This window comes from Abramis brama, assembly GCF_963993115.1.
Source record: "Abramis brama genome assembly, chromosome: 11".
Classification (NCBI taxonomy): Eukaryota; Metazoa; Chordata; class Actinopteri; order Cypriniformes; family Leuciscidae; genus Abramis; species Abramis brama.
Window position 1 is genome coordinate 16,944,701 of NC_139973.1, and position 26,750 is coordinate 16,971,450.

General features: G+C 36.0%; 1 protein-coding gene across 14 annotated transcripts in view; it reads right to left on the minus strand.

Annotated features, from left to right (window-relative positions):
• The window catches only part of dlg1a (discs large MAGUK scaffold protein 1a), a 128,620-nt gene that overhangs the window by 55,369 nt on the left and 46,501 nt on the right, over positions 1–26,750 (minus strand). For 6 of the 14 annotated variants that reach the window (XM_084129829.1, XM_084129819.1, XM_084129831.1 and 3 more), the window contains one exon: positions 18,951–19,058. The exons of 7 other annotated variants lie outside the window; for them this stretch is intronic. In XM_084129829.1, coding sequence (XP_083985955.1) covers positions 18,951–19,058 — 108 coding nt within the window. Of the gene's footprint in view, positions 1–7,012; positions 7,973–18,950; positions 19,059–26,750 lie in introns of those variants that run through there. One more of the 14 variants, XM_084129822.1, reaches the window with a different exon arrangement.

A 26,750-nucleotide genomic window follows, 5' to 3' on the forward strand; every position in this document is an offset into this window, starting at 1 on the left:
TACTTAAAGCCTTTAATGTGTATTGCATTATAAATGCATTCGTAAATGTAAATTATATTGTAGTATATCTTTCCATAAATAATTGCAACCAAAGTTAAAATGCATTACAATATTTGTTAGCATGACAGTTCCTAGTTACATCTGAAATTGGTTATTTGTTATGCGTTTTAATGTGTGTTCAATGAATAGATCAGTATTATAATTTATTATAACTGTGGTTACAATTATTCATAAGATCATACAATGCATTATAAGGTGCATTACAAGGCATAATTAATGAATTAAAAATACCTTTGTCAATCAAAAATGATTTAATGGGCTACATAAATTAATATGGCCACTATCCAGAGATTATGTTTCATATTCATATGAAATGCACAGACACACCGTCTGCTGTACAGCAGATGGCTCCATACACACAGACATGCTCAGGTTGGAGGAAAGCAAACAAGGCCACACACTGCACACATCAACCATCCACATCAATGTGAAAATATTCACTCCTCAGTGTGGCGCCATACAGTCTGGCATAAACTTGTTCTCTGAGGTCCATTAATACATGAGACAATTTAAATCAAGTTAAAGGTAGGAATGTAACAATATTAAAACTCTGACCAATAGCAATAAGACAATAATTATTTTCATGTTATGACATGTTAAATTAAATTATAAAATAAATAAATTAAAATAAATCAAAATTAAAATAATGGCATAATTTAGGCATCACAACATAATAATGTGCTGTATGAAAAATAATAATTTTGAGATTTACTAAGGACTATATTTATCCGCGTTATTAAAATATACATGTTTTTAAAGATTAACATTACTAAATGTAATACTAAATGTAAAAATGGGAAATGAGCATGCACAATTACTGTAAACATCCAATACTGACAGATACGGACTAATTACGGAACGGATACACATATTATGTTTCCACTTTTCAGACAAATGACTTATGGCAAAAATATGGCAACTCAATAGAAGCCATTAAGAGGCATTCACTTGTGAGGTCAATCTTTTTATAATATGATGTAAAGCCACTACGGAGCTATAAATACACCCCAAGACACTATATTCTCTGCACTTTATCTGCACATCATCTTAACCACAACTGAAGACTCTACCAATCATTCTAATAAATACTCGTTAAAAAAATCTGATCAGCTTGACAGAAAAACTGGGATGGGACTATCTGTTGAAATCTGTCACCATATTTGCATTTCCTCCTTCAAAGATGAAGCGTGTATATTGAAATTATATCTTTCATTATACTGAAAGGCAGCATTAACTGTTAATATATTGTCTTTGAAAAGATCAAGAAAATATTTGAGTTAAATAAATAAATAACTCACAACATTATGACTCAAACTATGGCATGACTTTATGGTGGGTCAATCTGTCTGACGGACCAATGGCAGCCAAGGGAGGGTTCTGAAAATCTACTTTTAAATAGAACACATTGTAAGGTCAGGATTGAGCAAAAAAGATTATATTATTATTATTAAGAAGATGAATAATTAGAACATTAATAATAAAAACAATAATATTATAATTTTTATTATTAATTTATATTTATAATAATAATAATAATAATAATAATAATAATAATTATTATTATTATTATTATTATTATTATTAAGAAGAAAAAGAAGAAAAAAGAAGAAAGTGTTTATACATAATTAGAACATTAATAATAATAATAATATATTGTTGTTATTGATTTATATTTATAATTATTATTATTATTAATATTAAGAAAAAGAAGAAAAAGAAAAAGTAGTTGTTTATAAATAGTTAGAACATTAATAATAACAACAATAATATTTATAAAAAAATATTTTTTATTATTATTGATTTATATTTATAAAATAATAATAATAATAATAATAATAATAATAACTATTATTATTAATAATACATAGAAAATTAGTTTATGAATAATTAGAACATTAATAATAATAATAATAATAATAATAACTTATTTTTATATTATTAAGAAAAAAAGATTTTTGTATTATTGATTTACATTTATTATTATAATAATAATAATAATTATTATTATTGTTGTTGTTGTTGTTGTTGTTGTTGTTGTTGTTGTGACAAACTATGCCATGACTTTATAATCATTATTATTGCTGTTGTTATTAATTGATATTTATAATAAAAACTTTAAAAGGCTGGACTTAATTAAATAGCACTAAATAGCCACTTTTTCTTATTAAATCATAAGATGGTCAAATCCTTTTCCTAAAGATTAGCTTGACTGTATTTCACATCATGAGTTGCTTGTAGCTTGGGAAGCTTCTCTGACACTTTATTCTATGCAAGTGGTGATGGCCCTGCACTCAAGAGCCAGTAACCGCAGAGTCACTATTATACACTTGTACAACACACTTAAGTTAACACCAATCCGGTCAAGATGTGCTGCCACTGCAAATGATCTACAGCACATTGTCTGGATTAAAGCAGGCTTAATGGCAAATTATCAATTAATGAACACTCAAATCACTTTGCCCTCTGCAAAACACCTCTAATGCGTCCTATTGTACAAACTGCAGCCGGAGGATGCGTCAAAACAGGATCAGTATCGTCTTAAACGAAGAAGCAAAATGTTCATTCCTGTTGCCATGATTCACTGTGGAGAATGTCTCCTACACACACACAGCCCACAGATCTCTCTCCTCCACCTCCCCCGGCCAGCACGCACAGGAGCGAGCCGGAGAAATACTCATCTGCCTGAAGAAGAAGAAGAAGGAGGCATTTTAATCTACTACAACCTTGCTGAAACCATAAATGACACCAGGAAGGAGGGTCCCTCTTTTGTCTCAGCTGAACTAATAAGGTTAATGGGCAGGGTCACAGAGGGTGATTGGGTGGCTATTACGATGGTGATTGATGAAGCGACGGCAGATTCATCTGCTGTTTACCCAAGAGCAAGAGTTCCACCTGCACATCGTCCCTGATGAAAGAAACTCGGTCATACAAAGCTCTATGTTCAACAGATATGAGAAATAAATAAACAAGTACTGCCACATGATGAAATGTCCTTGCTTGACGATCGCTATGGCAACACCATGGCAACAGCTGAAGCTGCAGTGAGACCTGCGAGGCTATGCATGCTCTCAGGAAGACTGCAGCTCTACGGATCTTAAACTGGCTCTCTTGAATTAACATCAAGTCATTTCGCAAACCATGCTGGGATTTTTTTCTTATAACACTGCATTGAAACTTCAGGTGCTTGTATTCACATGTTTCTATTCATAAATGACATTTCCTACAGTTTATTTAATGAGAGTTCAGCTATGATCTTAAAAATACAGGTTCCAAAAGTGGGTTTTCGCAGCAATGCCACAGACCATTTTTGGTTCATCTAATAACAGTGAACAGTTTTTTTCTTAGTGTGAAGAACATTTAAAAAATCCAAAGAACCTTTCTCCGTTATACAGAACCATGCGTGTAATGGAAAGGTTAGCTGGATGTTAAAGGTTCGTCATGGAAGCTGCCAATAAAGAATTTTTATTTTCAAGATTGTAATAAAACAAGACTCGCTGTATGTATGGAAATGCATATTGCATGAGGTATAGGTGACACCTATTAGATATCAACAACATGGCAATGTTAATAGTTTCCATAAGTGGTTACACAAATGGTAATGCAACTACATCACTCGTTTAGCTCCTAATTTCACCTGTGCCACACACACACACACACACACACACACACACTGAGGTGCAGTGGTAAATGAAGGGGGGGCTGAGCTTGAGATCTTGGTGGGTGGATGATGGAAGCCTGGCGTATCATCGCGATGCCTTTACCAGAAATAGATCAACAGAAGCAGGTAGAACATGGGAATCTTATACAGATGTGACACATAAAGAGTACGCACATTTACAGTACAGACATATGCATGCCACACAGAAATGTGTGTCCATACCGAAAATATGTCATTTAAAATATCCTTTAGAGCTAGAATTTTTATTTATTTATTTATTTTTAACGATTTTTGGCATGAGGTTTTACACAAACTTGGAGTGCTGCAAACATTAAAGCAAAAGGAGAAAAAATACATTTGAATTTTTTTTTCATTATAATATATATAATAATATAATATAAAATATAATATAATATATAATAATATAATATAATATAATATAATATATATAATAATATAATATAAATATATAAGCATAACATAATTTAATAGAAAAGTGGACTTTTTAAGGTAGGTGACATTACTATATAACACTTTCTTTTTCATTGGCTGCTTCATAACCTATCCTTATTTTGATTCAATTATAATTAGGCAGCCCATAAGCACCACAACAAAAAGCACTGCTCTAAAGTAAATGCTGTCTTTTGATGCCATGCTCTTTTGGTCTCTCGAAGCTTTTGTGGAAAAACTGATCAAATACTTTGCGTTTTTCCAGTTAAATAATTTCCCTCCTTCAGTATAAGATGAATTTCATGCTCATAAATTATGTTTGATTCAAAGCACAGATCTTCATGTATTTCGCTTTCTCATTAAGTGGATCCATGACTTCAAATGGTCCATAAATCTAACAGCCAATGGCTTCACATTACCTTGGAGTCTTAGCAATAACTTTCCCCCATTTGTGAGATCAAGGTGAAGCCAAACTTTTACATGGTATGTGTCATTTGATACATTCAGCTGTGACATTTAAATATGGTTGATTGAAGATGCCATATATCATGCAAATAGCAAGTTAAAAAATGTACGCCAAGTTGGATTAATACTTTTAGGCTTCCAGACAGACGTAACATAATGCAGCACTTCTAACATGAGCATCTCTGCAATACGATGCAAGGTGAAGCAAATAAAAATTGCTTACATTATGCTATCAGCAACCAAAATATCAGATGGATCACTGTAGACTTTCAGCTAAGGGTTTAAAAGAATAATTCACCCAATATTAAAATTTGAGATATCTATATTATATATTCTAGGGGCTCTATATTCTAGCTGGCCCCCCAGTGTGAGATTTTTTATTTTAGCAATTAACATTTTAATTCCATGCCGATGCATCATGCAGCCACTGTATGACATATGTATTGCTTTTATGCTTTTTAAAGCACTGAGCACGTCCATCTCTGGCTTAGCGCCAACCAAAACGCAAAAACATTCTAATCGCACCAGTGTGATACATGTCAAAGGGATAAATCAATCACATTTCGGGGGTGGAGGGGGGGCAAATTGAAACTGAGGGGGCACAAATCAGATCTGAGGGGGCAATGCCCCCTTTTGCCCCCTCTGACGCCAACCCTGCCTATGACTCATGCACTCACTACGACTCCACTCACTGGTTCAAGGATCTGGTCACAGCATTGTCTGATTGTCTGACAGAACAAAATGAAAGTCATTATTGATTGATAATCTTCCCCTCCAGTGAGCTCTTAATTGCCATCATATGGCTCCAGAAAACTTGAAAGTTGGAATTATGGCAGTAGTTTTTTAAGTCCCCATTCATTGGGCTATTGTAACATTACTCAAAATTACACCATCACCTGATGGTGATAAAATAACCATAGCTGCAATAGTACATTTCTAAAAAGTTTTCAGTGTTCATAATGTCAGTCCAACTCAGCAATGGTCTAGTGAGTTGCATTGGGTTGCATCACAAATCCATGGTCTCTCCTATGCATATATTGCTTTGCTCTTATATCACTTCATATCCAATATTAACATTTGATTATCTGGAGATGACCCAAATCAAGAGTAGTGTTAGTTCTGGCAGGTCAAGTCAGTCAAGCTTGCATCAGCTGACTCTCAGCTGATCCACGTCTACCTATAGGAATACAATGCCTATCACAGCATCCCTATATAAGGTCTATTCAGTAAAACATACTGTAAAGCATTCCCAGACTCTATTTTCAGAATATCTACACACTCTTCTTCCACTATATTACATTAAAAAAAAAAACTGTGTTATTTAGGTATAATTGGGAAGAATTGCTGGTTTGGCCCTTTTGAAAACATTCATGAAAAAGTAGTTTGTAGCAAGTGTGGTAACAAAGTTAATGGCAGGAATACAAGAACTGACTGTAAAGCCCTTTGTTGCAGCTTCTGATTGTCTTGCTTTCATTCTAGGGTATGACACAATGACACCCCCATGACACAATGAGTGACCGTTTGTTCTTGGGATCAGAACCAGCCTACCAAACAGACTACTTTTTTTTTTTTTGGTCCGCTCCCTCAGGTCACTTCTGGCCAGAAAAGAGGAGCAGAACTACTTCGACTTAACCGCTTTATATGATTATATTCAAGAGGACTATCATTCACCAACTGAGTGCTTTCCTCTACCTATGGGAAGCAGATACTTCAACTGTCCAGTATGATTATTATGTATTGTAACTCTCAATTAAATGGGCTTTCAGTGAATAGCTCAGCCAATTCATCAGGAGAAGCTAATAATTAATTGAATACATAGCTTTTTACCTGCACACGCAAAGTGACAATCAGGGCAAAACATTTTTCTGCACATAATAATGTTAATAATATGAGATGTTGTTACCCTAAAGTTACTGTCATTGCAAACATGAAAGGACAAACTAAGCAAATAAAAGGATTAAGACTAATTGAAAGATGTAGATGCGTCACTCCAAATCACCAAATCTTTTCTACCGAAAGGATAACACACTGGCATTGCTTTTTACTAGCAGAAGTCATACCAAAAGGAAGATGTACCAAAGCTACGTGTCCAGTCAACATCCCTGTTGTTCATAGTAATATGTTACAAAATGCTATTGCCTTTGCAAACAATGAAAGGACAAACTAAGCAAATAAAAGGTACATTTAATTCTGCAAGGATTAGGAGGTGTTGAAAGACATGGATGTTTCACTCTAGTCAAAAACCCCAACAAAACCAAACCCTGAATGGCTAAATTATGCATTCTCAAGAGCTCAACTAGTTTACAGTGATGTTTCCCCACACTTTGCAAGTACACGTGCATCAACTCATGCAGCAGGTGTGCTGTGGCAAAGAGTTACCTGGCTTGCTCCTGCCGTGATGCAGTCGCTGAAGGCACCGCGCCGCGTGAAGAAGGCCAGCAGCTGCTGCCAGCGAGATGAAGACGAAGGCAGTTCTTCGCTGGAGCTCCGTTTGGCCCACTGCCTCTGTTTGGACCCTGGGGCAGCATGACCGGATGCGGTGTTGGCCCGGCCGCCTCGCGGGTACAGCGTGTTGTTCCCAAAGATGTAGTTCATCACAGCCCTTGGGGCCAGGACAGATCCGCAACAGCTGTCAAGCGCCGAGGCGGTTCGGAAAGTGGAAGCGTGGAAGAAGAGGGAGGGTGCACCTGGATAAGGTTACAGCATCCTCTCAGGGATCCGACGACAGAACAATGCAAGCGTAAAGTCGGAGCCGACAGCCCCAAAATCCATCCACGCCCAACTCACAACCTTCCTGTCCTCACCAGCTGGGAGATCAAGTGTGCAGCAGTCTCATGCTGGAAGGTGGAGTGGGCAGCAAGAAGGGAGGAGGTGATCGTGCTGCCTACGAATGGTGCACGCTACTCTGGGATGTGACTCCAGCTCCAGACGAGCTGAGACCTGAGAGAGGATCAATGAAGGACCGGGGAGCTCTCTGTGCATGGGGGAGAACCTAAGAGCCTGAAGAAGCAGGAAATGGGTTCAATTAACTGGCAAGTGTTGCAGTCGAAAGCCCACAGTTCTCCAGGGATTCTTAATCTAAATGGACTGGGGCTACAAGATCGTCCACGAGCAGGTATCAATCACATAACTTTCTTAAAAGCAAAAGAAAGTCTTCCACTGCGCATTAAATATAGATGCTGGCATTCAGGGTGGTACCCTGATGAAAAAGAAACGACTGGTGTTGTTGTAGTCCTTTTTTTCTTAGGCATGGCCACACTCGGAGGACTCCAGTTCTCCGGCTGATCATTAGAGCCAGCCGAGCCACAAAAACTATTTCAGCAAAGCTATTGATTTTTCCCTCCTCCTTGCACTTTAGACTAAAAGCTTCATTGTCGGAAAATATACGATTACCTAATGATTATAAAACTTTGTGCTAGCAAACATACTCACGGCTCCGAACGGGAGAGAGAAGCATAGATCCAGTGAGATCCAGGGGTAAAGGTAGATCCAGAAAGCAAGCGTGCGCTACCCGTACAGAAGAAGATGACGATTCCATGCTGTCTGGATGCTCCTTCTGACACAGATCAGCTTTCACACACTGCAGTCTCTTTCCACACACACATGATTCAGTGAGGGGGAGACAAAAGGCTGTGCCTTCACAGGCAGAAAAAAAAAGAGAGAAAGCGATTGCAAAAATAACCTCGTCTTTGTTAATAAGACTAGAATTCCTGCAGATCTCCACCACGGCAACGCTCTGCAGTCAAATCTATTGACGGCGGCTCTCTGCCGGTAAAAACTATCCAAGGTGTGCCACAGGTGTCAAATGAGGTAACAGACATTGTCACAGCTTGTGCTCGATTCCCCCAGGACCAAAACCATGGCAACAGCTTCCACATCAAATAAAGCAAGCAACCCCACAGAGCCTGAGCCCTGCCTTCTCCTCCACCTAAATAGCTTATATTCACAGGGCTTTAATAGAAATTAAAGAACCACCAGCGATGGGCCTTTTAGAGCACAGCATCTGATCGGAGATACTGGCAACCGTCTTCAGTGATACCGGCAATTTTCAAATTAGCACAAGGAAGGACAAAAAAAAACAAAAAAAAACAAATCTATGACGTCCTTTTGTGGTTAAGGGAAATAATGGCACTATAGCTGCTTTTAAAAAACACTGTAAATGCATACAGTATTTGCATTTACTAAATAAACAATAAAAGGGATGCAAATAAATACATTAAATAATTATTTAAAAAATATTTTATTTTATATTTCATTTCAGTTGTGTTTGAAAGTCTACGCAAGCCAACAACGACACAAATCGCTGCCTTGAGACAATGCCCCAGGACATGCTTTCTAGCATTCTCATTTAAATTTGACCTTCTAAATGTTGGTGTGTATCAATAATTCATCAGCAATTAAATAAAAACACTGTGCATTTATTTTTCATGAGCGTTGCTGTAGACCCCTCACCATGGCATACCGTCTTCATGGACACCTCGAAAATCCAGACCCCCAACATCACAGCAGCTCAAGACTGTTAAAACTCGTACAGAGATTCATGCTACTGTATAATCGCAATGACACTAGATCCAGATCTAGTTCTCGGATCCAATTAGGTGTCCTAAATCAACAGCTGGACTTGACAATTACACAATAGCGTGAAACCTTTCTGTAACTGATGAGTCGCCACCCTAAATTGGGTCACAGGTGTGCAGGGAAAAACAATATATGTAATCATACATAGCCATGAGGATATCAATATAGATGAGCTTAATGTTTAAGAGGGAGGGGGGGGAACCATTCCTTGTAGACATGGACGTGTACATCCAATCAAAAACTATTTTAGTATTTTAGAGCAAACTCCTCCAATAAACTTGGTAGAAGTAGACAAATTCCAACATGGACACTCTCTCATTCTTGAAATTAATTAACAAAACTACAATAACTGCAACCAAGACTACATTAAATTCAATTTAACAATAAATAAACATGGTTTGTGCTGACTGAAATTTTGTGTGTTGAATTATTGGCTGTCAGGAGTAAAAATTCCAAATTTTGTGAATGTTAATGAATTCACATATATTGTTGGCTTTATGCAGTTAATGGTGATATTAATAAAATTACTAACATTCAAACAACATTTTTATTAAGATTAAACACTGAAGTTTTATTAATAACACCATCTAGGGACTTTTTCTTTTTTACTTTTGTATGTTAAACTATTTTGCTACTGGATTGTGTCGCCACTTAATGTCTAATGTAAAATCTGTGTACCGAAGCAAAACTGCTCTGGGCTTTATTGCACTGCTGATGAAGCAAAGTGCTGTAGAATGGCAAATCATACTTTACAGATAAGACAAGCTCTCTGTCACATTGATAGACACAGGATTGATATTGCACTTCTGTGACTGTCAGAGCAGAACGTCATTGTTCCAACACAAAATGTTCAGTTCAGCCTATGACATGTAAGAGAGAGGCGTGATCATTTAATTATTGTACAGCTCATTTATTTCCCTATAGAGCAAAAGACTACAAAGCAAGCAGTAATATGGGTTCTGCAGACTGTATTATAAGAAAACAGAAAAGCAGAGAAAGAATAGGGGAACAAAGAAAACCATTGCAAATGAATATTCATGCCAATCACCAATTTGTTGCCATTTTCTGCTTCCTTTGTTCATGTGTAATTTAGATTATTACTGTTTTTATAATAACAGTAAAACGTAGGTGGTGCTTGTCTATGCAAAACTCACTGCAATATTAGGGCGTTCTTGGATGTTGTCAGTTGCTAAGATGCTCATGGTTGCTAGGTTGCTTGAATCAATAGATCTCACGCCCAAATCTATATAATAATCGGGTCCATAGATAATTTTAATCTATTGGGGGTTTTTCTAAGTTTTTTTTTATTGTCCACCGGTCAAAATTAATTCAACTAACTGCTTTGAATATTAATGAATGAACATTAATATTAATTTGTTCTATTATCAAACAATTATGCCTTGGCTAAAACCATTAATTAAAAATGATTTATATGAGATTGGTGTTGCATATAATGGGTTCCAACACTGGGCACCACCAGTAAAAATGCAGATTTTTCACATTTAACATTATTATCATCCTAAAAACTACAGTGAAAAGCTGAACCAACAAAGATCATGTCAGTATTTCTTAGCATTTAAAAGTACAACCTGATGATCATGTCCTCTTTGTCATTTCTTCATACTAAATGTTTAAAATTTAATTCCCAGATTTTCAATGGTGACTTTTGACAGCCAGTATATAAATTAATCAATTAAAATTGTATATGTTATATTAAATTAAATTCTAATTAATTGTAATAAAAATTCAACTACATATAAAAAAAGCTTTGACAAATAAAATTATCAAATGGATCTAATGTAAAACATTTTTGACAAGACTTCTTTCACTTTTTTCACAAACTAGAACCTGTTTTCTACTGCTATTATACACTTAATCACAGAAGTGTGCCCTCACAAACAGACGCGTTTGTTGAAATACTTTGACTCATTTTAAAGATGCCTCTCCATTCTAATAAGCAGCTGTTTCTTTTGTTTACCACCTCACAGTCTCTGAGCCATTCCTCCTTTTCCCCAACCACCAGCATTATGGGCAATCAATCGATAGCACAATACAAGGACAAAAGCCTTCGGAGCGTCCCTTGCCTCTTCCCCAAGCTCTCAGTCTCAAGGCCGAATGAATTTCAGCAGTAAACACGCAAAGAGATGAGCAGTTATTTCAGAGATTGGGTGACAATAAAAATGGCATGTGGTGCTACTCTACATGTTAATGTGTGTATCTTCTGTCGGCAGACACCGCATGATTGTTACATTATCGTATTCGCAGTACATTTTCCTTTCATGCTCACAGACACACAATTACATTAAAGGTATAAAAATGCAGAACCACCGAGAGGCTTTTAAGATGCAGCATATCTAATGATAAGAAAAACACATGGGGATGAGCTCATGTCATGAGCTTTAGTTATTCATCCATTTATACTGCTTCTAACAAAAAATATTGTATAAAATTGTATATATATATATATATATATATATATATATATATATATATATATATATATATATATATATATATATATATATATATATCATCATCATGTGGTATGATTTATAAAGAATCAGAAATCATATACCACATTTGCTATATTCCAAGTCTTCTGAAGCCATTCAATAGATCTATGGGAGGAAAGATGAGCACACAATCACATGGACTACTTTTAAGGATACTTTCATGGTGCTTTTTTTGTCACTTTGAAGCTTGCCATTATAAATAGACATCTACTTTTGTTGTATGGTCTCTCTGCCTAACAACACCTTTTGCATTCTACGGAAGCAAGAAAATAAATTTGGTTAAAAAAAACAACAACTGTGAATTATAACAGAGTATTAATTTGGGGTAAACTGTCACAGAGGGTTAAGGTCCGGTTTCACAGACAGGGCTTAGATTAAGCCAGGATTAGGCCTTTGTTCAATTAGGACATTTAAGTAGCTTTTATAAACATGCCTTAGACAAAAACATTACTGGTGTGAATCTTGAGACAAAACAATGGCAGTGACATTTTAAAATATGTCAGTGCAAGTAGCTTTCAGTTAAAACAGCTCAAACATGCATTTTAGTCTGGGACTAGCTTAAGCCTTGTCTGTGAAACCAGGGTTACATGTTTTAAAGAAGTTTATTATCATGCTAATAGAGTAAAAAACAATGCAATCACAGCATGATTTTTTTTTTTTTTTTTTTTTTCAACAAAAGAACTTTGTGCCACTTACAATATTTGCAAGGCAAAAAAAAAAAAAATATATATATATATATTTTTTAAATTTCAACCACTAAATCAAACCAAACCAAACCCAACTGAAACCAAACCAAAATACAAAACCTACGGAGCCCCTAAAGGGACAAGGTGATGGTGAACAAATTTGATGGGAGAAAAAATTATATTCCAATGCTTTTGCATTCTCTTGCAAAACTTTTGTGTTCCCCTGAAAAACTTAGTGTCTGCACGCAAAACCTTTGTGAGTGAAATAATGAGGCGGTGGAACATAATACTTTCGAGAGTGAAAGCAAAAACAATGAAATACAATGTTTCCTCCCCTCTCATATTTTTGTCCATCACCACGTCCCCTTAGGGTCTAAAAAAAAAAAAAAAAAAAAACACTAAAACACACACATAAAAATTACTTTTTACAGTTACTTTGCAGTTAAACTAGACAGTCCAAATCTGTGCATACTTCAGTATGAAAGTACATAGAAGATACTGCTTCTAACAAAAACTAAATGATAAACTTACACCTTTAAAACCATGTCCGTAAAGCGTTGCATTTAAAAAGAAAGGAGGATGTTACAGCGGAGGCAATCTTTTCCCCCGCTTATCTTTCCTGTAATTTACATGCACAGCTCAAAGTCATTCTGTCTGGAGCAAACACGTCCTGTGGGCATGCATTTCACAAACCTGCTTCATGTATATAATACTAACTATTACCCACCAGCAACTGCAGCTGCAATCTCTTGGTCCTCCTAATGCTACTGATCAGACGTCGTCCCATCTTTTTGGCGTACCAAATGGAGGCCAGCATGTCACTTGCTAGTACTGGCACAGTGTGGCATCCAGGGTTTGACAGACCACCCGATACAGCAAGGTACTCCTCAGCTCTGATCCGAACTCCCCACCCACCCCCAGAAGCTGCGTCAAGGTGATCCCATGATGCAGTGCACGCAGGATAGGACAGTGAGAAAGGGGGCTAGGAGCTTGTCCCCGCTTGAGCCCGCCAAAGAGCTTCGCGGGTGAACACGTGGACCTGCATGCTGGCCGTAAGGGGACGGCTGGTGCTACAGGACTCTAAACTGTGGTCTGTTAGATTCCCCAAGAATGACACAGCTCATTTTTCAGTAATGCTGTCTCTCTCCCCCCCCCCCCCCCTCCTCCCCTGCGATCCTCCTCTTTGCTCTCAGCTAGACTAACGGAGGTTTACACAGTCAGGAAGGACGTGGTTATGCTGGAAAGCAACGCGTTACGATGCAGAGACCATAAAGTGGCTGGAACACAAACCGCATCAGTGGCAGCCTGGCATAACTGGGTGTCATGTTATAATGCAGGTAGCTACATCTTGTCAAAAGTTACACACAACGCATTGAGGTCTATAAACAATTCATCTTAGTGGCAACTGCTAGGCTGAAGCAGGATCCAACCAATATTGCCATCTTTGCTCACTGGGCCATACTTTTCAAGCCAATCACCAGAGCTGTAAATGTCATGTGACTAATCACAGGACACTGGAAAAGTACATCACTAATTGGTTGATCGAAATCTCACATTTTATTACCAGTGACTATCCTGAGTGGACATCCAAGGCAGCAGACAGGGAAAATGTGTTTGGCACACACCAAGTCAAAACCCATATCTATAGGAAAAATATATATTCAACTTTTTTTTTCCATGATAACACAATTGATTGATTAACATTAATGAGTCAGACAGCCTGCTTATATTAAGACCTACTGTAATCCACGGATCTAATATGATGTTACACATCAGGTGTTTTCCCCCAAAAGTTAACAAAACATTCACTTAAGAAATAACAGTCAATGTTTGCGTGTATACTCACCAAAACAGATATTTTGAAATACTGTAATTCTGTGTATATGTGTGTAGATCGGGATCACACGCTGTCTGAAGTGTCTTTTTGCGCACGCTTCGGATGTGTCAGTCAGTATGAGTAAGATTGTTTTGTTTACATCAGCATGATGTAAAATCACATTTCATTGGTTCAGACTCATGCCATCGAGAAGTTGGAATGCTGCGTTTTACATCACAAGAATAAATTACATTTTAAAATATGTTAAAATAGAAAACAGCTACTATAATCTCTTGGTGAGCACAAGAGACTTCCTTCAAAAAAAGAAAAAAAAATTTACCAACCCCAAACTTTTGATTGCACATTTGATTTGACGCTACTGTAGATGTTCCAAATATTCACTGCAGCTTTTATGAGGTCACATCCTTCAACTCTCAGGCAAAACGCCCAATCTCTGATAAGACTACAAAGAGGTTATTCGGACGCCAGTTCTGCAGCAGTAAACAAAAAGTACCAAGTAACTTTCATGGATCAAAGTGATCTGCACTAAATGTGGGGATGATAATGTAAACATAATTTTTGAGGTCACCCAAAAATGAAAAATGCATCATTTACTCCAAACTTCCAAACCTGTATGACTGACTTTCTTCTTCGGACACAAAAGAACATATTTTGAAGAATGTTGAGTTACAAAGTTACAATTGTGAGATATAAAGACTACATAAAGTTATAAGACTGTGAGATTATAAGTCATATTGCTAGATATTTGTAACAAATAAAGCTGCAATTACAATCAATAAAAAAAATAATCAAACGAGTCACTAAAATCCACAAGGACTGAGACAAAATCTTTATAGCTCAGCAGTAAAAGCTTCCTCAGTTCAAATAAGACCATTTATTGACACTAAACTGCAAAAAGACAGCTTGCTCTGAAATCTTAAATGTTGTCACCATTTCACCAATGTCACCATTGAGAAATTAACACAAAACCAGTCTCACTTAAACAGCAGTGATGCATATAACATACAGCAAGTGAACCTTGGCAAAAAGAGTAAAAAATATGACATTATTTAACACACAATGAACACACCAAGTGGAGTCTGAGCTTACTGGCAGCCATGCAGCCATTTGGTCTCCTTGTGATCAGCGGTCATGCGTCACTTTATTTGGTAACACATGGGATTTGAAGTCTTCACGCTCACAGTACACTTAGTGCCCTGTCACAGATCCACTTGTCCCCACAGAGGCTACAGGCTAAAACAAATTACTGATTGTACCTGAGTCAGAAAAGCACCTTATTAGAATTCAAGGCAGAAACGCCTCCACCTCCAGCTCCCATTACTTTATATGGCTGGACAAAACTAATGCACTTACTGCCCTGCAGCTCCAGCCACATTACTGCATAACTCTCCACTGCTGATGACAAGCACTAAAGACATGAACACAATACAAACATGAAAAAGCCCAAGACCAGAGAATATGAAAAGATTAGTTCACCCAAAAATAAAAACGCAGTCATCATCTCCTTAACCATGTCTATGCTACAGTATTACTTCTTCAGTGAAACACAAAAGGAGATTTTTTTCTTTTCTTCACGCAGCTCTTTCCATACAATGACAGGATCACTGAGTGTCACAGTATTGGTGTAGTCAACACGCATGATGAGGTTACTAATTCAATAGCCTTTAATAAACAAACAGGGGGAAAATAGGGAGACCACCTGGTTGTTGCTCTGTTGCAGGACAGTAGATGTGATTCTGCAGGACACGTGTGAGGGATAAATTTACTACTACTATACGGTGTAAATATTGATTTACATCTGTTGGAAAGCCTATGAGTCATTACAATGGATGAAAGCTTGTCTTAAATAACCAATAAGCTTTGCTTATTGTGATAGGCTCTCAATTTGCCCAAGTTCGACAGATGCCATGTAATTTACTCTAGGACCCATTCAGTCTGCTAAATATAATGAACTAAGTAACAAGCTTAAAGGTAAAAAAACAAAACATGTTATAGCAAAATAAATTTTAAGTAGCGACTAGTTTATTCCCCTCTATGCAACCAGATTTAGTGCATCTTGAACTTGTTTTTTTTTTTTGGATCTGGCCGGTTTGATCAGGATGTTCTTATCCAGTATGTATCTAGATGAAGTTCTGGCTGGTGTAGCTGTATTTAACAACTTTGATGAGGTCCACACTGATTCCTTTGCTCCTTCCAGTAGTCATCATCAGTGGAAAAATCCCTCTCTATGACTAGGTTGGTTGGTTGGTTGGTTATTTTCTCTGTAAAGAACATGATAGCTGGGCAAATGGATTTTTATAAGGCAATTGCATTTTTAGTGTTGTGTTTCTTATAGTGGTATTGTAATATCAGAGAAGGAGGGAAAAAATAAGTATACAAACATAATTGAAATGCGGGATAAATAAACACACTCAAGGTAAAAAGGAGAACCGACAACTAGGACTGAGGGAACGAACGATAAGGCTAAACGAGACACATGCAAATCACAATTAACCATGGAATCAAACACGAACATAAACAGAACCGAAACTAAACAGAGCAGGGAAAGAGGAACTAGAGGAAACAGAATATCAAAATAAGAGTCCATAGAACCAAACAGAACCATTACACTGAGGTGAGTGAAAAATATTAATTTTGGGCTGAACTAATCCTTTAAGAACAAATGGACTCCTTTTCAACATCAACGATAATAATGAGGAATGATTCTTGAGCATCAAATCAATATTTTAATAGGTTTTCTGAAGGATCATGTGACAAAGACTGGTGTAATGGCTGCTGAAAATTCAGCTTTGCCATTACAGGAATAAAATTACATTTAAAAATGTATTAAAATAGAAAACGGTTATACAACATTCTTATATTTAACAATATCACAGTTCTTACTGTATTTTGATCAAATAAATGTCACCTTGGTGAATGTAAGAGAGACAAAAAAAATAATAATAAAATAAATAAATAATAATAATAGTTAAAAAAAGAAAGAAAGAAATAATAATAATAATAATAATTATATATATATATATATATATATATATATATATATATATATATATATATATATATATATATATATATATATATATACGATGAAAAATTGAAAACAGACTATAAATGTTAACAAAAAAAGAAAAATAGTAATGTGTTAAGTCATGAAAAGGCCAATACAAGAACTGTCAGGCAAATGTGCATGAAAAATACACGCAATTAATTTCTGTTAAGGTTAAATGTGACAAATGTCATATTTTAGAAAAGCCAAATTTTTTAAACGAAATAACTTCGATATTAAATCCACAGACCCTCTGTACCATCTGTTTGCGTAGAAATCTGCAGGCCTGTTAATATAAAGACGATGCGTGTCTTGTTTCACAACCTCCCCCAGAAAAACATTTGTTGCCACAAACCTTATAAGCACCAAATGCCCACTTTAAAAAGGCGGTCTGACATTCTGTTCAGTGAACACGAAACAACTCTCTGAATGCATCAACAGAGAGAGGCTAGAGTTACACATCACTTCTTGAAAATACAACAAATGCATTTACACAGAAGATAATCTAGCAAAGCTTTTTACAAAATACATACAGTCAGTAACTGATTTCATTAGCTGAATGATAACTGTATCTCTTAAGCTTTACATCATATTTGGACACCCCAAAGAGACCTACTGATGAACATGGTTTGTTAGAGTAGCTGTGCAACAAGTCAGACAAATTAAACATGAATTATTTAATCCTCTTTGACCCAAACACTGGCAAATGCCCATTTTATCTGAGAAAATTACCTTTTCAAAAGCGGCAACAACAAACAGATATGGTCATTTCTTTCCGAATAACATAAAGGGTTACCCTGGCAACAAACATTTCACACTGATATAAAAATCTGAAAAAGTGTTCATCTTCAAAACTGTTTTTAGCTGTACTTGTTTTTGCCCCAGATGTGTCAAAATTATTACTAATATTAGTTTCTAATGATTAAAATCACTCAAAACATATTTCCAAAAACAAACAACAACAAAAATCTGAAAACAAGAAATTCAGAGTTTTAAAGAAATAGAAATGAAAGATTTCATAAGAATTGAATCCAATGTATACATGGCACAGGACACTTTTGATATTAAAGTCAATAGGAATTGGTGTTCACGACACCTTCTATTTTGGTAATGTGATGCATTTTTAATAAGTAAAAATGTAATAGATGCTGGCTGTTACATAACAGAATGAAGTCAGACCTAAAATAATGCCTTAAAAACGCTTTGGCTATTGGTTAAAACAATCCAGTAGCCTAGCGTAACTGACGTCAGAGGAAAATTTTTATTATTTTTCTTATATTTTATTAAAACTTACAAAGACTTACAAAGACAATTGTTTTTCTTTTTAAATAATACACAATAATAATAATAATAATAATAATATGAAATAACATGAAATTAAGGAAGTAAACAGGGAATTGACAGCATTTTGACTGCATGTTTACTGTATAAAATACAATAAATAGATCAATTATATAATCCAAACTACAACATTTCCAACATACATCCATGACATCTTACACTGTGACATGTCTGCTACCTAGTGTTTACAAAGCAAACTGCAACAGCTTTCTCTAAATTATAAGCTTGTGCTATCCGTTTTATCATTTTGCATGGAGAGTTGTGCAATAATAATGAAAAACGTGTGAATGAAGACCATAAAAATCGCACCGGTTACCTGCATCAGTGTGTCACTTTGCGAGTATAGTGTGGCAAAGGCGGGGGCTGGAACCTCCTCACCTCCTAATGTTGACGGCCCATCAAAAACGCACTCCAGAGACTCTACCTGAAGAGGGGCACGCAGTTTCTCAGGTGATAAATATGAGTACCAAACACACGCGCACATATATACAGTGCTGGTCAGAATTATTTGCCCCCTTGGTACAATTGGTCAAAGATGGCTGTAAAAGATAATCTGCATTGTTTATCCTTTTGATATTTTATTTAATAAAAATAGCAAAAATCTAACCTTTTATTGAAGTAAAAGAATTGAAAGTGGGGGGGAAATCACATTATGAAATAAATGTTTTTCTCCAAAACACATTGGGAACAATTATTTGCCCCCTTTTATTAAATACTTTTTGCAACGTCCTTTTTCCAAGATAACAGCTCTGAGTCTTCTCCTATAATGCCTGATGAGTTTGGAGAACACCTGACAAGAGATCAGAGAGCATTCCTCCATACAGAATCTCTCCAGATCCTTCAGATTCCCAGATCCATGTTGGCGCTTCTTTTCTTCAGTTCAGCCCACTCATTTTCTAGGGGTTTAGAGGACTGGGATGGCCATTGCAGATGCTTGGTTTTGTGCTCAGTGACCCATTTTTGTTTTGATTTTGATGTTTGTTTTTGGATCACTGTCCTATTGGAAGATCCAATCATGACCCGTTATAAGATTTCTAGCAGATTTTTTATCTGTTGGTATTTGATCGAATCCATGTATCTGAACATGTATGAGAAAATTAGGCCCACAGCATTAAAGATACAGCAGAGTATTTCATTTTACACATGGGGTACTTTTTTATCCCTGTGTGCACCAAACCCATCTTAAGTGTTTGCTGCCAAAAAAGCTATTTTTTTTGTTTCATCTGACCATATAACCCGTCCTGTTTGAAGTTCCAGTAGTATCAGTTACTTTTCAAACGTTCTATGGACAGATGAGAAAGAAGAAAAAAAAAAAAAAAAAGAGCTTTTTGGCAGCAAACACTTATGGTTCATACAGGGATAAAAAAGTACCCCATGTGTAAAATGAAATACTCTGCTGTATCTTTAATGCTGTGGGCCTAATTTTCTGCCAGAGGTCCTGGACATCTTGTTCAGATACATGGCATCATGGATTTGATCAAATACCAACAGATAAAAAAAACTAAAAAAAAACTGACAACCTCTGCTAGAAATCTTATAACGGGTCATGATTGGATCTTCCAACAGGACAGTGATCCAAAAAAAAAATCAAAATCAAAACAAAAATGGGTCACTGAGCACAAAACCAAGCATCTGCAATGGCCATCCCAGTCCCAGACCTGAACCCTATAGAAAATGAGTGGGCTGAACTGAAGAGAAAGAAGCGCCAACATGGATCTGGGAATCTGAAGGATCTGGAGAGATTCTGTATGGAGGAATGCTCTCTGATCTCTTGTCAGGTGTTCTCCAAACTCATCAGGCATTATAGGAGAAGACTCAGAGCTGGTATCTTGGAAAAAGGAGGTTGCAAAAAGTATTTAATAAAAGGGGGCAAATAATTGCTCCCAATGTGTTTTGGAGAAAAAACATTTTATTTCATAATGTGATTTTCCCCCCACTTTCAATTCTTTTACTTCAATAAAAGGTTAGATTTTTGCTTTTTTTTTATTTAAATAAAATATCAAAAGGATAAACAATGCAGATTTATTTTTTTTAGGCATCTTTGATCATATTTACCAAGGGGGCAAATAATTCTGACCGGCACTGTATATATATATACTGTATATTTCAAACAATTTGCCCACAAGCAGCTTTAGAATGACAGTGAAGTGTGTAAAAGCATTGTGCCCTTCATTGAAACCCATGCAGCTACTGACACAACACAACAACTTCACTAAGCAACAAACGCAAATGCAAAAACAAGTGAGGAATAAAACAATGTGCGTATGAGGCGAGTTCAGTCGAATGATTGAACCCTAATCACCCATAATGTCATGATGATGATCGCTCATAACGCAGCACACATAGCACTTTTCTTAAAACATGGATCATCATGATGAACCGCAGACACTCATAAAACGCACACACTTGAAGTTGTGTGGCAGAAGACAGTGAGAAAATGATGTCATCTCCATTGCATGGAGCCATTGTGATAATGCTTGGACAGATGAGTCACAATGTAATCACATGTCAGCTGTGTATCATTCTAGATAAGTCATGAAATAAGTGATGTGTGGTTTTGTGTGTGTGTGTGTGTGTGTGTGTGTGTGTGTGTGTGTGTGTGTGTGTGTGTGTGTGTGTGTGTGTGTGTGTGTCTGTCTCTTTTGGGCTGTTAAAAATGTTAAAATGGTGTAAATCCTATATGTAATTTGGTATGTAAAATTATTTGAGAAATTATTTTTTTTTTAAAGTAACAATTACTCATAGGTGGGTCATCATGGAATTGCACCCACTCAAGACCACCCGAAAATTCCACAAAGTTTATAAAAAATTGGCTAATTTGATTATGTATTCAGCATAAGAACACAGTACTCTCTACATGTGTCCTTTTTCTCATTTCTCATTCTCTGCCATATTTATGACCAGAATATACCCCCAAAAAGTTGATTTGTACCTAGAGCCAGCTATAATTTATATTTATCCATAGTCAGCACAGACCATTGACACCTTTCAAACGTTTGTGATCAATAAGATTAAACAAAAATAGGTAACACTTTACAATAAGGTTCCTTTATTAAACATTAGTAAATGTATTAACTAACATTAACTAACAATGAGCAATACATTTACTACTGTTTTTGTTAATCTTTGTTAATGTTAGTTAATGAAAATAAAGCTGTTCATTGTTTGTTCATGTTAGTTCACAGTGCATTACCTAATGTTAACAAGATTTTAATAAAGTATTAGTAAATGTTGAAATTAACATTAACAAAGATGAACAAATGCTGTATAAGTGCAGTTCATTATTAGTTAATGTTAACTAATGTAGTTAACTAATGAACCTTATTGTAAAGTGTTACCCAAAAATATATACTATTATTCAGCAAGGATGAATTAAATTGAATAAAAGATTTCCATTTCAAATAAATGCTGTACTTTTGAACTTTCTATTCATCAAAGAATCCTAAAAGCAGTTTTCAACAAAAATATTAAGCATTTTCCGTTTCAATGCTTTCAACATTGATAATCAGCATATTAGAATGATTTCTGAAGGAAATTCAGCTTTGCCATCACTGAAATAAAGCACATTTTAAAATATATTACCTCTAGTATATTTTTTAACGCAGTTACTTTAAATTGTAATAATATTTCACAATATTACTATTTTTATCTGTATTTTTGATCGAATAAATGCAGCCTTCAAATAATTCAAAATTGGAAATTCATACTAGAGGTCACAAAAATCTAAAATGTATCACTCAGTATTTCCAAAATATGTAATATAACGTGACCCACTTCTCTTAGTGCAGGACTTATGTTAACAAACAAACTATTTATTAATTCGGACAAAAATATCCCAGCTTAGCTTTGCTGTGCTTCAGCACAGATATCATTGTAGGCCTCTACAAGCACGCAGGCCAGTCACAGGACGCTACAACTGTGGGACATGGGGAGCCACAAGATGTCATCCCCATCTGTGCCGACAGTTCCAGCCAAGCATGCAGGGAATCATAACACAATCCCATAATCAGGCACAAAGCTAAAATCTCAAACATCTACAACTATAAGCAAGTATGGCGTTGAACAAGTGCATCTGCTTTAGGAGACAAACTCAGGCTGTGTGCCACTGAAGCAAAGGTTAAACAATCGGATATTCTGGATGGGAGCATCCCTGTATCTTGACTGCCAGAAGAGCGGTCTGTAAATAGAAACCTGACCAGGGGCATGTGGTTCATGTGTCGTGTGCTGCAGAAAGCATGCAGTCACGTCATCAAGAGTGCGTGGAGCAAGATCTGATTCATGGGAAATATGATCAACACTGACGAAAATATTCTGTATTAAAGCAGAGAGACAAAGAAATTACACTGCTAAAACACAATTTACATTTAAAAGTCCTAAAGAGACACCAACACAGCTAAAACATGTGACACTGTTGTTTTAAATGGGATCCGGAAACAAGTGGGGAAAAATACTTGATATATATGAAACATTTTTTTTTACTGTACTACACAGCATCACTAAAACAGAATAACAAAAATATGTATAATTTTGTGTATCTTATTATAAAAGTATTAAATAATTGCAAGCGGTTTCTTTAATGCTTCTTACATCTCCCTGTATCTGGCTGTGCATATTAAGATGGAATAGAATACAGTATATTAACATTGAAAAAAATAAATGCAAATGATCCTTACATTACAAATAACAGCCAGAAGGTGGCGTAAGACTACTGCAGTCACTAATAGGGACAGAAACTGAAAGATCATCACATTACCAGCCTAATTCGAAGGAAATTATTTTGAATCATCGTCATCTTAAAATCACAACCAGAATTGCCACTGAACCATCAAAGGCAGCAAGGCGGCAACATGATTCATTTTGAAAAGGAAAACAAATTGCATAGGTGCATATTTGTAGCACGATGCACGCGTTCTCAGAGCTCATATTGTTGTGAGGGAGAGTTAAGAGAGCGTGCGCATCAGCTGGGCCAGCAGCCAGAAAGCACCATCAGCCTAGAGCACATGGACTGATTTAGGAGGAATGCAGGCTCATAGTGATGACAGAGCGAGTGTGTTTTTGTGTGTGCGGGGACAGAGAGCACTAGCTCGTGCTCTGCGCAGCCGAGGCTGATATGAGGTGACAGGCAGGGCTTGTCAGGCGCTGCTCTGTCGGCATGCAGGAGCTCCACTGATCTTAGCCCAGCACAGCTCCTCCTCAAACATCAGCACTGCTCACAGTGTGCTGGGAATTGTGAGTTTTCAAACTGCCACATTCATTTCGAATGTCTGCACCACATGGTTTTTATAAATAATGAAGAATAATCATAGTTTATTGGGAGAACCGTTCAAGACGTCAGTGAGTGAGAACAATAGGTCATTAATAGGCCTAAAGAAATGCACAGAAAGCTCCATTAAAACACAATTTCTATGTCATTCATAACCCGACGTGAAGAGACAAGTGACAAGCGACAAGCGACAAGGAATTTGTCTGTCCAGACTGAACGCGATACAATGCAGCCAACGCAAAGATATCTGATTTTTAACGTGGGTAGGTCACAGATAACATGCCCTTTTTAGTTTAAAGTTTAAATAAATTTAGATATTTCAATTTTAATTTGTCAATTTATATTAAACCGTAAATATATTAAATCATGAATATTATTAAGGATAAATATATTAACATAAAACTTCATTTGTTTATTTTAAAATGGTCCTGCAGTGTGGCAAATGGATTTCAAAAATCACAAATATTACATATATTCTCTGAATTATTATGGTCATAAAAGCTGCAAATAAATGTTTGCAGGATGTTTAAAAATAAAAATAAATAAAACAAAAATACGGAATGTTGCATCACATCTGGTTAGGACACGGTGTAACATTTTATTAAATATTCTGGCTAATCTGATCATTCAGCTATCAATATGAATGTATTCCCAGATCAGTTTAAAACATTTAAAATCCATTCTGCTGAATTCTGCAGATAAATTAAGGAAAAAGTGAATAAAGATTTGTGCGGGCCATATCATAATGAATTTTTTCAAAAATGGAAGTGTCCTCCAACCCTGAAAAGTTTTTCATTTGGCTAGTAAACTAAATATTTCACAGCTGAAACCATTAGCGTGACCGCTAACATAAGGAACTGAATATATAATCAGGCAAATCTTTTTCTGACAATCGTTTCACTTCGCATCCATATTTTATTCCATCTGACTACTGCATAAAACTGTCACTGTACAACAGAACGCCTCTGTAGACTGGCTATTATGCATTAATGATGACCATACAAAAAAGAAAATCTAACTGTGTCCAAGGCCAGTTAAGAAGTAATGTTTATGGCTGCTTGAGTCTGTGCTTGGTCTCTTCTCATTTGGCACTTGACTTGCACTAAGTTTCTACAATTAACTATCAGTGAAACAGTGATATATAATTTTAAATAATGTATTTCAAAATACATGTATAAATTTTTTTTTATAAATTTGTATGGTAACACTTTATTTCACAGTGTCCTTGTTACATATGTTATATGTACTTACCATAGTATTACCTGTAAATTAGGCAAAATTATATGCAACTAACCCTCAACCAAATTGTAATCCTACCCTAACCCTATAGTAAGTACATGTAGTTAATTATTATTACTCAGTACTTAAATATAAAATTACACTGTAACAACGACACCTTAAAATAAAGTGTAACCAAATGTATTAGTGTGTGCTTTGTGCTTAGAGTATTGTCATTAGCTTAGCTGCATATGCTAACAGCTGGAAGTCTAATCTCAAATCCACTTCATGAGTGCAATATATGTGTTGTGCAAGAATAGAAAGTCTGAATACTCTAAGTAGAAAGTTTAAAACTAATCCCTGAAGTTCATTTTGGTTGGGAACAGTTTCTTATTTAGGCAGTAGATAGCAAAGCAACTAACTAGCATTTGGAACAGAGCTATTGTTTTTAAGGGCTGCTATTGGGCAGTTTTTCACAGCAGTGGACATAATATATTACACACTGTGTTGAACTTTATACAGCAATGCAGCTAGGTAAAATTACTTTGTTACACGCACAAAAGTATATCCTTCCAAACAGCACTACAAGTAAAGTTTACTCCAACTGGGGGGGGGGGGAAGCAGCTTAGCTGGTCTTAGCTGATTTAAAGGTGCTGTATGTAACTTTTTCACTCTACTAAAGCATAAAAATACCATAATATGTTTACATATATTGAGAAAACATGCTAAGTTAACATACTCGTTTCTCTGAAAAACACTTCTACAGCCAGTTATTTAACTTTGAAATGTGCGTTTCCAGGCTGGAATGTTTGTTATTGTTTTGGTCTGTGATACTGCACGTTGCCAATTTGCCTATTTTCATTGTCCATTGCGCTCGTTCCTGTTGCGTGTGCTCAAACTGGCAACCCTTGTGTTAGCTGCTCTGCAAGTTGGTTTCCCAGCTAGCCCAAAACCCTTTAAAACCAAAAGACCAGACCAGTTGAAACCAGCAAACTAGCTTAGGCTAAAACAAATTTGGTAAACAAAGAAATATAATGTTCGCACATTAAAATTACAGCTCCAAAAATGTATAACAGTGCAATGATTCGACCAGTAAGCTCTTCATCAAGCACAATTTTACACACATTGTGCCTGATGAAGAAGACCTGATGGTCAAAATGTTGCGCTGTTTATTAATACATTTTTGGAGCTGTAATTTCAGTGTGCAGACCTTTTGGTCCTGCACCTGAGGTCAATTTAGGTTTTAGATGTGCACACCTCATATTCCAGTGGCAACTACAAAACTGAAATATTCATCCTAGATTTGATGTTTAACATTTTGACAGATGAACTCACTCAATTATTCCTAATAGATCTGCAAAAAGTAATTGATAAAATCAATAATAATCAATACTGAAAATAATCTTCAACGCATTTGATTTATCGCGTCTGCAAACTATGCACAGGAAACATGTCAGTCACAGCACTATTCAGTAGTAAAAAACTGATTTCTTAGGACATTTATAGAGAAATCTTTATATCAAGCAGTTCAAAGTAAAGTATATAGTTTGACTTATCTTGCCCTTTCATGTGCTTTAACAGAAACACAGAAGCAACACATATCTGTCAAAGTTGGAAAGGTGCGATTATCGATTA